Source organism: Pediculus humanus, genomic scaffold (genome assembly GCF_000006295.1).
Source record: "Pediculus humanus corporis 1103172107677 genomic scaffold, whole genome shotgun sequence".
NCBI lineage: Eukaryota > Metazoa > Arthropoda > Insecta > Psocodea > Pediculidae > Pediculus > Pediculus humanus.
Genome location: NW_002987286.1, coordinates 271,066 through 284,613, shown reverse-complemented (window position 1 = coordinate 284,613; position 13,548 = coordinate 271,066). Strand labels below are relative to the sequence as shown.

The following is a 13,548-nucleotide window of genomic DNA, read 5'->3' as shown; positions in this document are numbered from 1 at the left end:
CGACGACACTTTGCTCGTAGTGACCGGTCGCGGGTGGGCAGAGGTTCGCGAACGCGCGAAACGGGACTTAACGCGACGGTGGAGGCCATCCGGGACACCGGTCTCCGGGTGTCTCTCCGAAGACGGAAGCTTGCGGGTTTCATCGTCCGCGAAACCGCGTCCTCGTTACCGTGAACAACGCAAGAATCGGACTGGGTGGCTCGCTGAAATACTTGGGTTTAGTTCTCGATTCCGGCCTTCACTTCGGGGAACATCTGGCGCACCTCGGATCGAAGATCCGAGCCGTTAGCGCGACGTTAGGACGCCTGATGCCGAACCTGCGCGGACCGCAGGTCAGGGTCAGGCGATTATACGCGACGGTCGTTCACTCCATGGCCCTGTACGGAGCTCCGATTTAGGCCGAGTGGGTATCGGCCTAAACTCCCACTTTCGCCCACTAAACTCCCACTTTAGCCCATTTAACTCCCACTTTCGCCCACTCGACACCCACTTTCGCCCCCTCGACACCCACTTTCGCCCACTAAACTCCCACTTTCGCCCACTCGACACCCACTTTCGCCCACTCGGCACCCACTTTCGCCCACTAAACTCCCACTTTAGCCCATTTAACTCCCACTTTCGCCCACTCGACACCCACTTTCGCCCACTAAACTCCCACATTCGCCCATAATACTCCCCTTATCGCCCACTAAACTCCCACATTCGCCCATAATACTCCCCTTATCGCCCACTAAACTCCCACATTCGCCCATAATACTCCCCTTATCGCCCCCTCGACACCCATTATCGCCCACTAAACTCCCACTTTCGCCCATTTAACTCCCACTTTCGCCCCCTCGACACCCATTTTCGCCCATTAAACTCCCACTTTCGCCCCCTCGACACCCACTTTCGCCCCCTCGACACCCATTTTCGCCCATTAAACTCCCCTTATCGCCCACTAAACTCCCACATAGTCGTAAACTCGTTAGTCGGAGACGGCGGAGTGTTGGTTCTGCGGTGCGCCCGAGGACGACGTCGAACACACAATTGCGACATGTCCCACGTGGGACGTCCATAGGCAGCGGCTAGTCGAGGCCATCGGACCCGACTTGTTGATACGCGGCTCAGTGAACTGGTTGCTCCGCGGACCTCGGGAACGGTCCGTGATCTGGCGATTTTCAGAAGCGGTCCTACAGACGAAAGAGGACCTCGAACGCGAACGGGAAAAATTCGGAGTTCGGCGTCGCGCGCTCCAGGGAAGAAGAAAAAAGAAGGAAAACAACGGCGGCATCGGCGGTGAAGAGGAAACAATCAACGCCTGATCATCCGTGGAGTACGGCGACGAACTTAGCTTTCTTGGGAGCTCGTCGATCCCGGATGATCCCTCGTCTGTCTTTCTCCCCCACAATACCCTTGTATTAGATGATGCGATCAACTAACACTTAACTTTTAACTTTGCCCTTTTCAGGAGACGACGGTAAGTCTTTATCCCCCACCCGATCGCATTCTCAGGAAACAGGCGAGTTGCCCATCTTTTCCCCCCAGCGAAGGACCGGAGGACACTCCCGAAAGGGACTTGCCGAACGTCCTGGGAAATGCGTTCTCGTCTTCGAGGTGACGGCGGAACGAAGACTAGGGCGAATCTCCCACCAAAGTAATCGTGTAGAACGGTAACGTTCTGGCTTCCCGGAGAGGGGACTGACTGAAATGTAGGTACGACTCCAACGAACGTCCCCCCCTCTTTATATAAGCCACGCTATTGCGACATGCTCAGGAGTTTTAGTGGGTATGGTTCCCGGTTAGGCCTTCTTTCGAATCCCATACCGAGCCCCACACTCTCTCTTCGGAGGGGTTGTGCGTAATCTGCATTTCTCCTGAGATATCAAAAAAAAAAAAAAAAAAAAAAAAAAGACCCCCCAAGGTTATGTGTCAAGCTTCTTTTGGCACACAAAATGCTGCAGACGGTTTTCGACGCACGTATGTGACACACCTAGCTTCTTTGCAATGTCCCTTGTCGAACTATGCCGATCATTAACAATTATGGCCTTTATTTGGTCATCATCGACCTCCACTGGACCTCCAGAGCGCTCCTTTTTTTTGACACCAGTTTTGACACTGCCGTTCTATTGAGGCTTCATCACACTACACAGCCCTCAACTTTTTATGGGCTTGCAAAGCATTAACACCCTTTCAAAAATAAAAAAGCAATACGTGGAGGAAATGCTCGCTTTGGCTTCGCATTTTTAAGTGTCTTTTGTTCGCGCACTATTTAAGAGTTCAATGAAATTTTGGTACTGAATGTTACAGAAGGAACCAAATAATAACATGTGAAAAGTTCATGTCTGTGCAAAAATTTAAACGTACTCAAAAACATGTTCAAACTATCCGTTGGTAAAATCCATAATTACTTACCGGCCAACCCAACATAATACGAAAATTATTAAATTAAAGAAGTTTTTATATAAAAATTTACTTTAAAACAGATTCGAACAACAGTACTCCTCCGCACAAAGTTCCACAAGCCACTCTTGATCCATCTCTTTTCCAATGCAAAGCGGTTATAGTGTACAAATTTTTAATTTCCTTGCTAGTACTTTCTTCCCAAATCCCTTTAATGGAATTCCAACTTAGTAATCTGATTCTAAGGAAATGAAATCAACTTATTAAATTGAAAAAATTTAATTGCTTTAAATAAATTTTAATTTATATATATAAATATTTAATCGAGAAAAACCTGTCAAAACTTCCGAGTGCTACGGCTTGTCCGCTTGGTGAACAACAAGCAACGGTAAATCCCTTTTCGTTTTCTTTATTGTAGTCTATAGTTCTTAAAATTTTTCCGTCTTTTTCGTATATGGTTACTCTTTTATCGCAACCGGCAGTCAAAATATGATTAAGAGTCCAAGCGAGAGCATACGGTGGAGATGAACAAACTAAGACTTTACCTTGAGGTTCCATTGAAGAATCATCAGAAACATAATAACGAACAACCGTTCCGTCCGCATGTCCGGATAAAAAACCGGTACCCTTAAAGCTACAAGATTAGGAAATAAAAAAATTATTAAAATTAAAAAATAAAAATAAAATATAAGTCTTTAAACTAACTTTGATGCTAAAGAGACCACAAATGAGTCTGTAGCATACAACGTTGAAGCTTTATTGGTTTTACAATTTCCTAATCTTACTTTGCCATCCGCTGTGCCAAAAATAAGAGATCCTTGGGAAAGCCAAATGAGATTTGTAATTGCAGAACTCACGGCAAACTTATTACAAATAACTTTTTTATCACCCCTAAAAATTACAATTTCAGTAAATTTGTCATTTAGTCACGTAAAAAAGTTTTTTTTTTTTTTACCGAAAAAACCTAATTATTTTATTAGTTTAAAATGGAAACTCACCATCTTTCACCAATTTTATAAACGTAAACGATATTATCTGTTTGTCCCACGGCAATTTTGGTCGAATCAGGTGAAAAAGCAATACATTTAACGGAAAAACTTTTTTTCCCATACTAAAAGATACAGAGATACGATGTAAAAATTAAACTCGTTAAATGTTTTTTTTTATTTTATTTTTTACCTTAGAATCAGAAGGTTTAAGTGAAAATTTGTCTTTTTTATCACCTTTATCATCAAATAAAGATATTGTGCGATCCGCTGTGGCAACTGCCAATTTCAAATTGTTGGGAGACCAACATAATCCCACTACTTTGACAGATGTATCCTAATAAGAATTTAAAATTTAAGATTTAATACCTATAGTTAGTAATAGGTCCTGCAATAGGTTAAAAAATAAAAAGAAATATCATGTACCTGAGGAGAAATGACACTTTGAAGATACTTCAACTGCATTTAAATCAAACTGAATAATTAACGATATACCTGCAAAGAATCATAAACCATTGCGGTTATGTGTTTCAAAATTCATGTAAGTGAAGTTGCTTAGCAACGAAATTCTAGTGCCACGACTTAATAATGAGTGCACCATAATGGAATTGTCAAGGTGATTTTAAAGTGCTGAAAGAATTCAATATGTTTTCAGGTGTGACATGATTTTACGTTTTCTTATTTAATACGCAATTTTTACAGTCATGATTGTTCAGCAGTTTACTTTATTGTTACTTACTCAAATCTGTTTTGCCCAAGAACTCTATGAAGAATTCTTGGGTCATGACAACAACCTTGATCAACGATTTGGATTGGAAACGAATAATGATATATATTTTAAGAAATATTTAAAATTAGAAGAGGAAAATAAGATTTTATCGCGAAAAGAAAGAAAAGTCATTTTCAATAACAGTTCGTCATCAACCAAATCTAATGTCAGTTTTCGAAATGCTTCGCACGTCAATAATTCCTTATCAAATTCCATACAGTCATCTCCGTCGTCTTCAATTGTATCAGCGTCATCATCATCATCGTCGTCATCGTCATCATCAACTTCAACCACAACTTCAAAATCACCACCGATTTCTAAATCAACTCAAGCGTCACCATTAGGGTCTTCAACTTCGTCAACAACATCTACAACTTCTTCGCCCTCTTCTTCAAAAAAACCTCAGACAAATATTACATCATCTACTGCTCCAATAGAACCAGTTCTACCAGACAAACATGCACTTGAAGATGAACATAACAATTCAATGTCAATTTTTTTTGTTTTGTGTGTTCTAGCTCTTGGGATTTTATTAATTCATTTAATGCTTCAAACAAATTTTCAGTACCTTCCAGAAAGTGTAGTTATTGTTTTATTAGGTGCTCTAATAGGTCTGATTCTTAATCTAATGTCAAATCAAAATATTGCCAACTGGAAAAAAGAAGAAGCTTTTTCTCCCAATGCTTTTTTTCTTATCCTTTTGCCACCTATAATATTCGAATCTGGTTATAATTTACATAAGGGAAATTTTTTTCAAAACATAGGTTCCATTTTAGTTTTTGCCATATTTGGTACTGCAATATCAGCATTTATCATAGGGGCTGGAATATATTTACTTGGATTGGCCAAAGTTGCTTATAAACTTTCATTCGTAGAGAGCTTTGCATTCGGTTCATTAATATCAGCTGTTGATCCAGTTGCCACAGTCGCAATTTTCCATGCTCTCGATGTTGATCCAGTTCTCAACATGTTAGTTTTCGGAGAAAGTATATTAAATGATGCCATTGCTATAGTTTTAACATCATCCATATTTGAATCCAGCAATCCAAACATGTCATCATCTGAAGCCATTTTAACTGGACTCAATCGATTTTGTCTCATGTTCTTCGCTTCTGCAGCCATAGGAGTTTCATTTTCTCTTGTTAGCGCTTTACTGTTGAAACATGTAAATTTAAGAAAAAACCCATCATTGGAATTTGGTATTATGTTGGTCTTTACATATGCTCCCTATGCATTAGCTGAAGGGATTCGTCTCTCTGGAATCATGGCAATATTATTTTGTGGTATAGGAATGTCTCATTACACTCATTTCAATCTTTCGACAGTCACACAAATTACAATGCAACAAACTATGAGAACCATGGCTTTCATTGCTGAAACTTGCGTCTTTGCTTATTTGGGATTAGCACTTTTCAGTTTTAAACACAGGGTCGAACCAGCTCTAGTCATATGGAGTATTGTTTTATGCCTTATAGGAAGAGCTTGTAATATTTTTCCTTTGGCATTTCTAGTCAATAAATTCAGAGAACATCAGATAACGAAAAAAATGATGTTTATTATGTGGTTTAGCGGTTTAAGAGGTGCCATTTCATATGCTTTATCTCTTCATTTGGAATTTAGCGATGAAACACGTCACGTAATCATAACAACAACATTGATAATAGTTTTGTTTACAACATTAATATTTGGTGGATCAACAATGCCGTTAATGAAGGTAAAATTTTAATTCGAAATTAAATAATAATTTAAAACACTTTTCAAACAAACAAAAAAAAAATTGTCTTTACAGTTTTTACAAGCGGGAAGAAAAACTAAAAGCCGTAGAAAAAGAAAAGAAAAAGAAATATCATTGAGTAAAACAAGAGAATGGGGTCAAACAATAGACTCTGAACATTTATCACAAACGGAAGAAGAATTAGAAGTTAATTTTTTTCAATCAAGAATAAAAGGCTTTGCAAAATTAGATTATAAATATTTCAGACCTTTTTTCACGAGAAGATTTACGCAACAGGTATAATAAAAACGTTGTCTTTTTTTTTTTTAAACTTATTTATTTACATTATATCACGTGAAAGGGAAAAATTATTTTCAGGAATTGAAAGATTGTAAAAGTCAAATGACGGATTTAACGAATCAATGGTATCAAGCTATAAGAGTTTCTCCAAACGAATCAGACAACGAAGAATTAACGTCCGTGGATGTTAAAAACTCTCATCAACACTAATCAATCAAATTAGTTTAGTATACGCTATATTAAAAGTATTATTATTATTATTGTTTTAACGAATGTAAAAGTATTATAAAAAAATTTTAATAATGATAATAATAAATTTTATGAATATTTTAAATGTATAAATTATTATCCGTATTAGTCTTTTAATGAAGTTTTTACGTTTGAGACGACATAAATAAACATTAAAAAAATATAATATTGTTAAATAATACTGATAACGTGATAACACAAACATACATTTAGGTAGTTATTAAAAAAAAAAAATCAACTTGAGAAAAAAATAATTTAAATAAGTAAATACATAATAATAATTCAAGCAACAATAATTTTTTATTTATATTTTTAGCAATATAAATGTACACGTCAACATAATATTGGAGATCATGAAAAAAATAATTTTTTTTTTTTTTAATATTATTATTATTATTATTATACATTTTCTTTTTTTCATATTAATAATAATATATATATAAACATTATATATATATATTTTTTTTAAAAAAATTTTTTTTTACAAACGGAGAAAAAATATATTTGTAAGTACAATAAAGAGTTTTCGTTATGAAACAATAAAAAAATATATAATAATAATAATAATAATAATAATAATAATAATAATTACTATTACAATTTAATTAAATTATTATTATTATTAATAATAATAATATTCACCGTTCAAGACCTAACAACGAGGCACAATTAAAAATTTTTTTTTTTTTTTTATAAGAAAATATTTCAATTTTTTATATAATTATTATTATTATTTATTATTAATTATTATTATTCTCATCGTTACACGACGATTCGATTTATTAATTGAAATGAATAAAAATTTATTTAACAACGAACAACGATGAAAAAAAAAAAAAAAATTATTTTTTAAAGGCACTTATTCGGTTTTTTTTTTTTTTTTTTTTAATAAAGCAAACAACGTAACATTACATAATAATAATAAAAAAATATTATACATAATTTATTTATTTATTTACTAATAACGTCATCAGGCCATTGAGTGAGCAAATTATTTTTACCCTAAAAAAAACAAAAATTTATTAAACGATTTCATCATCTTATTTTTGTTCTACCCTTTTTTCTTTCTTACTTTTTAATAATAAATTTTAATAAATTATTATTAAAAATATAAAAAAATCGCATTTAATAATAATAATAATAATAATAATAATAATAATAATACCATCGATTACTTCTATTACTACTACATAATTTTTGATTGTTTTTAAAAATAAATGTTACGTATGATTATTTATTTATTTTTTATTGTAAATTGTTTTTCATTTTTTATTTAATTAATAAATAAAAATAAACGAAAACGACAATTTTTTTGATTTATTTATTTATTTATTAATTTGAACAAAGCTCATTTTAAAAATATATCAAAGCACCATTTTATTATTATTATTATTTATTTATTGTCATCACCTTTTCGGTTATTTTTCAGGGATTAATAATTTTTTTCCCGGTATTTGATATATTTTTAAAATTATTATTATTATTATTATTATTAATTGTGTTGTCTTGGCTTTGCCTGGGAGAGAGCGAAAGACAAATATCGCCGACTTTTAGACGACAACATTGTAACCCGTAGCAATTCATTGTTCTTTCTGGAGAACAAGATGTCCAACCTTGTCCATAAACATAATAAGGATATTCTAAAGTCGATTCCATTTCGATCTGTAACAAACAACAACAAACATTTAATTTATCATTATCATTATTTCGTGTAACGCGTTTTAAAAAAAAAGTTTTCCGTACGTTTCCTGGAAATGTTTGTTTTTTTTAAAAATAATTTCAGGTACGATAAAAAAAAAAATTAATTCGAAGAATAAAAAAAAATTCTCGGGATTTTGTAATTAAATATATATCTATAATTTAAAACGTTAATAAATTACTAAGAAAAATTAATTTTCGCAAAGTTTTCTTAAAACAAAAACATAAACATGGGGATTCGTGCAATATCATCAATTAAAAAATATCCAACGTAAAAAAAAAAATTTTTTTCCAGGCTGAATTTTAAAAAAATCCCTCCTTCCTCCCTCTCTCCCTCTTCCTCCTCCTTTTTACTACATAAAATGATTGATAGCTGACAATATACAAAAAAAAGTCAAGAAAGAAAGAAAAAAAGTTGCTGGATTATCCCATTATTAAGAAAAAAAAAAAAAAAGGTGGTGGAATCTCTCGTTGTCGAGGATGCAGGGATTCAATTCCAGAAACTAGACAATCATGACTTTAAGCAAAGGAGAAAAAAAAAAAAAAAACGAGTTCCTGACATGACACTCCCGGTCATATTTTTTGACGTTTGTTATTAATCATCGTAATTAATTTAAATTTTCCGTACAAATAATAAAAAAAAAAAACAAGAAAGTAAATATGGTGTAGTAGTAGCGCTTCACGGTGAAGGGTATTAACACGGTCAAGGCAACATACGGTTAATAACAATAACAACAACAACAACAACAACCGCCACCACCACCACGACAAACGGTGGGAAGATGATTATAAACAATCTTCCATATGTACATAACGTTGTTTGTATTTTTTTTTTTCGTACGGAGATGAATAGGAGGTGTCATGGCGACGATGAAAGACAACCTTTTTTTTTTTTTTTTTTTTTTTTAAATTAATACATCAAAAAATTTTCTTGTTTAGTTAACAAACCGTTAAAGCGTATTAAATTTAAACACGTATTTGTTTTTTTTTTGTCAAATCGTATTTGATTATTTAATAAATAAAAAAAATATGTTTTTTTTTTATTCATATCATTATTATTATTTTATTTTCACCTACACGCGCGGGTATACCTTCGAACCTGCAACTCCCTGCTCTTTTTCTTTCCTTCTTTTTCTTCTTAACCAAGAATATAAACAGGCTTTAACAATGTTTTTTTTGCTAAACACTCTTTCCCCCCCCCCCCAATCGGAAATTCTGTTTTTCGTTAGGTTTATGTATGTATGTATATAACCACACGCTCTTAAAAAGTAAGTAAGCGATTTGCATTTGAAAAAAAAAAATTATATTTTTTTTTTTTTTGCTGATATTTAGTAAATCGATCCTTTAAAGCCTGAAAATCTTTTCCTTGTTCCCTCCCTACTCCTCTCTCTCCCTCCTTCTAGAGAGAGTCCAACTGGCAAATATTTATGGATTGTAGTCACGGAATGCTGACGTTTAAACAGTGTTGAAAGAAATAACAAACTGTTTTTTTTTTTTTTTTTTTTTTCAACGAAGAATAAACTTTGAAAATTTGCAACAAAAAGTAAAAATAGTTTGGTAATTAAAATGATTTTTTAAGAAAGAGAGAGAGAGAGGGGAGAGAGAGAGAGCGGAGAGAGAGAGAGAGAGAGAGAAACAACTTATTATTAAACTTCTCGAAAAAATTTAATAATTATAATTTATTTTTTTTAAATATATAAAAAAAAAGAAAATTATTTATTAATTATTATATTTGATATCGTAATGGATTTCATCGTTACGTAAAAAATATTCTCGAACGTTCTGTTCGAACATGAAATAATAATAATAATAATAAAGACGATTCGTAAACGTGTCGAACAGGTAAATTGATAAGGGCACGAATAATGTTGTGTCTGTGTCCCGACATATCAATATGAGTTTCTCATTCACAGATTCTAAGAAATTTTAAATAAAATAAATAAAAAAAAAAAAAAAATTTTTTTTTTTCGAATTGTTTCCAACTGAAAGTTACTACTCTAGTCGGTTGTTGTTTAAAAAAAAAAAACCGACAAACACGTTCCCCTTTTCACATTTAAATATTATTTATTCAATAAATTATGATTTTTTTTTTTTTACAAATTATTTATTTATTTGTAAATAATAATAATTTCCAACGATTGTCAAATGACAAAGAAAAAAAGGGATACTAAAATGCCACAAATAACTAATTGATGTTGATGTAACTAATTAGAACTTTTAGTTTTTTTACAGTAAATTAATGACGACAATAAAACCCTAATTGAAAAATTTTTCTCGACTACTCATTTTCCCTTAGCAAAAAAAAAAAGAAAAAGAAAATCATTTACTTCTTCGACAAGTTCTCGTACGTAAATACGAATTTAAAACTTTAAGTTAAAAAACTAAATAATTAAGTTAACTTAAACATTGTTGAAATTTATAACAATTAATAAGAAAATCTCAATGTTTTTTTTTGTTTTTGTTTTTCCATCGTCAACACGCACGCGCACACGTGGGAATACCAAAACTCATTTGGTTTACATCTTTTTAAATTCGTTAGTCTTAGTTTACAGCAAAGTATAGTTTAAAGTAATCCGAATCATCATCGTACGATTGGATGTAAAGACAAAAAAAACAATAAAACGAAAGAGTTAAAAAAAAAAAAAAAAACATGGCAGCCAAAAAAACATCTGCAAATATTTAATTTTTTTCCTTAAAAAAAAAAAAAAAATGTATTTTGACTGAACGTATGCGATTATGTGGGGAGGCGGCCTAACTAACGTCGTATGACGCATCAAATGCTTTCACGTATGTACGTGATTTGACACCATCAAATCGTGATTCACCACCAAACGGTATCTCGTTTTAAAAAAATCTTACTTTAACGTAAAACAAAAATATCCCCGGGGGGTGTAAGAAGAGCCCTCTCCTACACCCCTTTTAAGCGACACCACCCCCACCCGCGTGACAATTTCGTATACTCCACACAATACAATCGTAAATTCACAAGGATAATATTGGAGCAGTTAGATGAAGAACGACTTTTTTAAAAGTTCACGGTCAATTCTCGTGTCTCAAGGTCGCAGATTCAATGTCCCGGAACTTAACCAGCATTACAAACAGTCACGGTTCTATGCTCCTCCTCCTCCTCCCCCCTCCTCCTCCTCCTCTACTACTACAAACAGTGATATTATTTCGGTTCGAATACATTTTCTTTAGTTTTTCCTTCGAATGAATTTAAATTTTGTTACGAATGATTTTTCAAATCGTTGAATAATAAGGGATTCGAAACAAAAGAGAGAGAAAAGGAGGGGGGAAAGAGAGAGGGGAGGGGAGGGAGGAGGCGATCACACGAGAGATCATGCAAAGATTCATACGTATATGATGATACGAAATGTAAATTTAACATTTACATATTAATAATACATTTAAATAATACAATTAATTGTATTATATTTACATAATAAAATTCGACGACACGTGATTTTATATTCTTTTATTAATTATGTATAATAATAATAATAATAATTTTTTAAATTTTATATGAAGTAAACGAAAATTTTATTTCAACTTTCACGTAATTTGATATCGCGGTAACATAATTTACACCTGTTTTTACGTAAATAAAAAATTTTTTTTTTTGTTTTGTTTGTTTGTAATCATAAAATCAAATTATTATGCTTAAAAGAAAAGCCCTTATTCGTAAATCTCAGAATTTGTTTTTTTTTTTTTTTTTTATTAAAATAAAAAGTGTAAATAAAATAAAAACCTTTTACCGTAGTAGGTTTGTGTGTGCGTGCGTGTGTTTTCTTTTATTAGAAAAAAAATTACGGTAATAAATTTTTCTTTTGAAACGACCGCAAATTAATTAATTACGTAAATAAAAATTTATTGTACTCACTGTTTTTTTATTTTCCCCGTAACTAAGCGTAAGTAAAACAGTCCCGTTGTTGTTCTCTGTTATTCTGACGACCGTTGATGGATCTAACCTAAATGCTGGACATTTTTCAGCAGAAGACACTAGTTCTTCCGTCGTCACATCTTCAACCCTTCTTAAGTCTCCGTTGGCCAATTGGATAAGGGAGCCCTTTGTAAAATTAGGCGGAAGTAAATTATTATTATTGTTATTTACATTCGACGTGAGCGTCACCCGTTTTGCTGTATTTTTACCGGAACTTAATAACCTTTGACGTCCGTTTGTTTCTTTACATGAAGGTACTTTAAATGGTCTCTTTTCTCTCAGGAGAGATGGAGTTGTTTTAGTTGTTGTTGCGGGGGGAGGTGGGGGCGGCGGAGCTGATTGAATGGGATTCGGATTCGCGTAACTTCCGGGTGGTTGTATGAAAACGTCTGGACTATTCGGACCACCACCGTTCGTTTTCGGAGGAGGACTAAATTGACTGTCTAAAGGACTAAGGGGAGTGGACCCGATGTAGGTGGGACGGCTCAATAATGACGAATACGAGCTCGGATATAGGCTACCGTAAGGATTTTGAAGGCTCGGATATGGGAAAGCCGGAGGGGGATACATTCTGGAACCGTATCCCGCCGTTAAATGTGGAACTTGTATATTAACACTAGTCGATATGTGGTTTTCTCCTGTAATTTTCCCACTTTCCAATTTACCGGAACTCAAATTCATGGGCCCCGACACCGAAGTCGTAGACACAGGTACAATCGGATAGTCTTTTCTCGGACTCTGAGAAGGCGATGGTCTCTGGCCGTTGAATCTAGGAACGAGAGGTGCGGGTTTAGCAAAAGGACCCATAAATTCAGGAACCGAACTCGGCAGTTTGCTTCTAACGTATGGATCGACGAATGTCATATGATGTAAACTTCCAGGTCCGGGTCCGGGTCCAGGTCCTAAACCGTGACCGTGATGTTCATCGAGAACCAAACTGCTAGCAGAAATCATATTGCGAATCTCTGAAAAAAAAATGCAAATATTATGAATTAACATATTATATCACCTAAAAATTCTATTTTTGGTTATCGTACGTCAACTATTAGATAATCAAAATTTTTTTAGGACACCGAGTTATCATCCGTACAACAATACCTTTTTTTTTTTTATAATACAGACACTAATAAACGATAAAAATAATAATAATAATAATAACAAAATCAAAATAATTTAATATAAAGTTTGTGTGGAGAGTTCATTGAAGAAATACTTAACGTAAACATTTAAAAGTTTATACGACTCAATTGAATTATCAGCCTTATTAAATTATTCCAACGGTTAAAACAAAAACAAAAAAAATTTATTTATCATCATCATATCAAACCAAAAGACCATCAAATACAACAACAAGTTACAAAAAAAAAAAAAAAAACAAATAATTAATATTTAGCAAATTTGCCTAATAAATTTTCTTGTTCGACAAAAAATACCTCAGGGCCGATTCATCATCAATAATAATAATAATAACGATTCATTATATTGCTGATGAATTTTCCATAATCGAATT

At 33.3% G+C, this 13,548-nt stretch overlaps 3 protein-coding genes across 3 annotated transcripts in view; 1 reads left to right on the top strand and 2 right to left on the bottom strand.

Annotated features, from left to right (window-relative positions):
• The window catches only part of Phum_PHUM294420 (wimple/ift172, putative), a gene marked incomplete at both ends in the record, with an annotated part of 17,056 nt that extends 13,223 nt beyond the window's left edge, over positions 1-3,833 (bottom strand). Inside the window, 6 exons of the mRNA XM_002427055.1 lie at positions 2,456-2,623; positions 2,717-3,016; positions 3,088-3,273; positions 3,381-3,493; positions 3,562-3,705; positions 3,795-3,833. Of these exons, the coding sequence (XP_002427100.1) occupies positions 2,456-2,623; positions 2,717-3,016; positions 3,088-3,273; positions 3,381-3,493; positions 3,562-3,705; positions 3,795-3,833 (950 nt within the window). The remainder of the gene's footprint in view (positions 1-2,455; positions 2,624-2,716; positions 3,017-3,087; positions 3,274-3,380; positions 3,494-3,561; positions 3,706-3,794) is intronic.
• Positions 3,834-4,013: 180 nt separating this feature from the next.
• Positions 4,014-6,361, top strand: Phum_PHUM294410 (sodium/hydrogen exchanger, putative; the record flags this gene model as incomplete). Its single annotated transcript, XM_002427054.1, has 4 exons — positions 4,014-4,023; positions 4,071-5,851; positions 5,927-6,148; positions 6,230-6,361. 4 exons carry the CDS (start codon positions 4,014-4,016, stop codon positions 6,359-6,361), a joined length of 2,145 nt encoding a protein of 714 aa, XP_002427099.1.
• A 5,543-nt stretch (positions 6,362-11,904) lies between these two features.
• On the bottom strand, positions 11,905-12,992 carry Phum_PHUM294400 (uncharacterized protein; the record flags this gene model as incomplete). The annotated part of the gene is made up of 2 exons (XM_002427053.1): positions 11,905-11,922; positions 11,979-12,992. The coding sequence occupies 2 exons, from the start codon at positions 12,990-12,992 to the stop codon at positions 11,905-11,907; spliced, it is 1,032 nt and encodes a 343-aa protein (XP_002427098.1).
• Between the last annotated feature and the right edge of the window lie 556 nt (positions 12,993-13,548).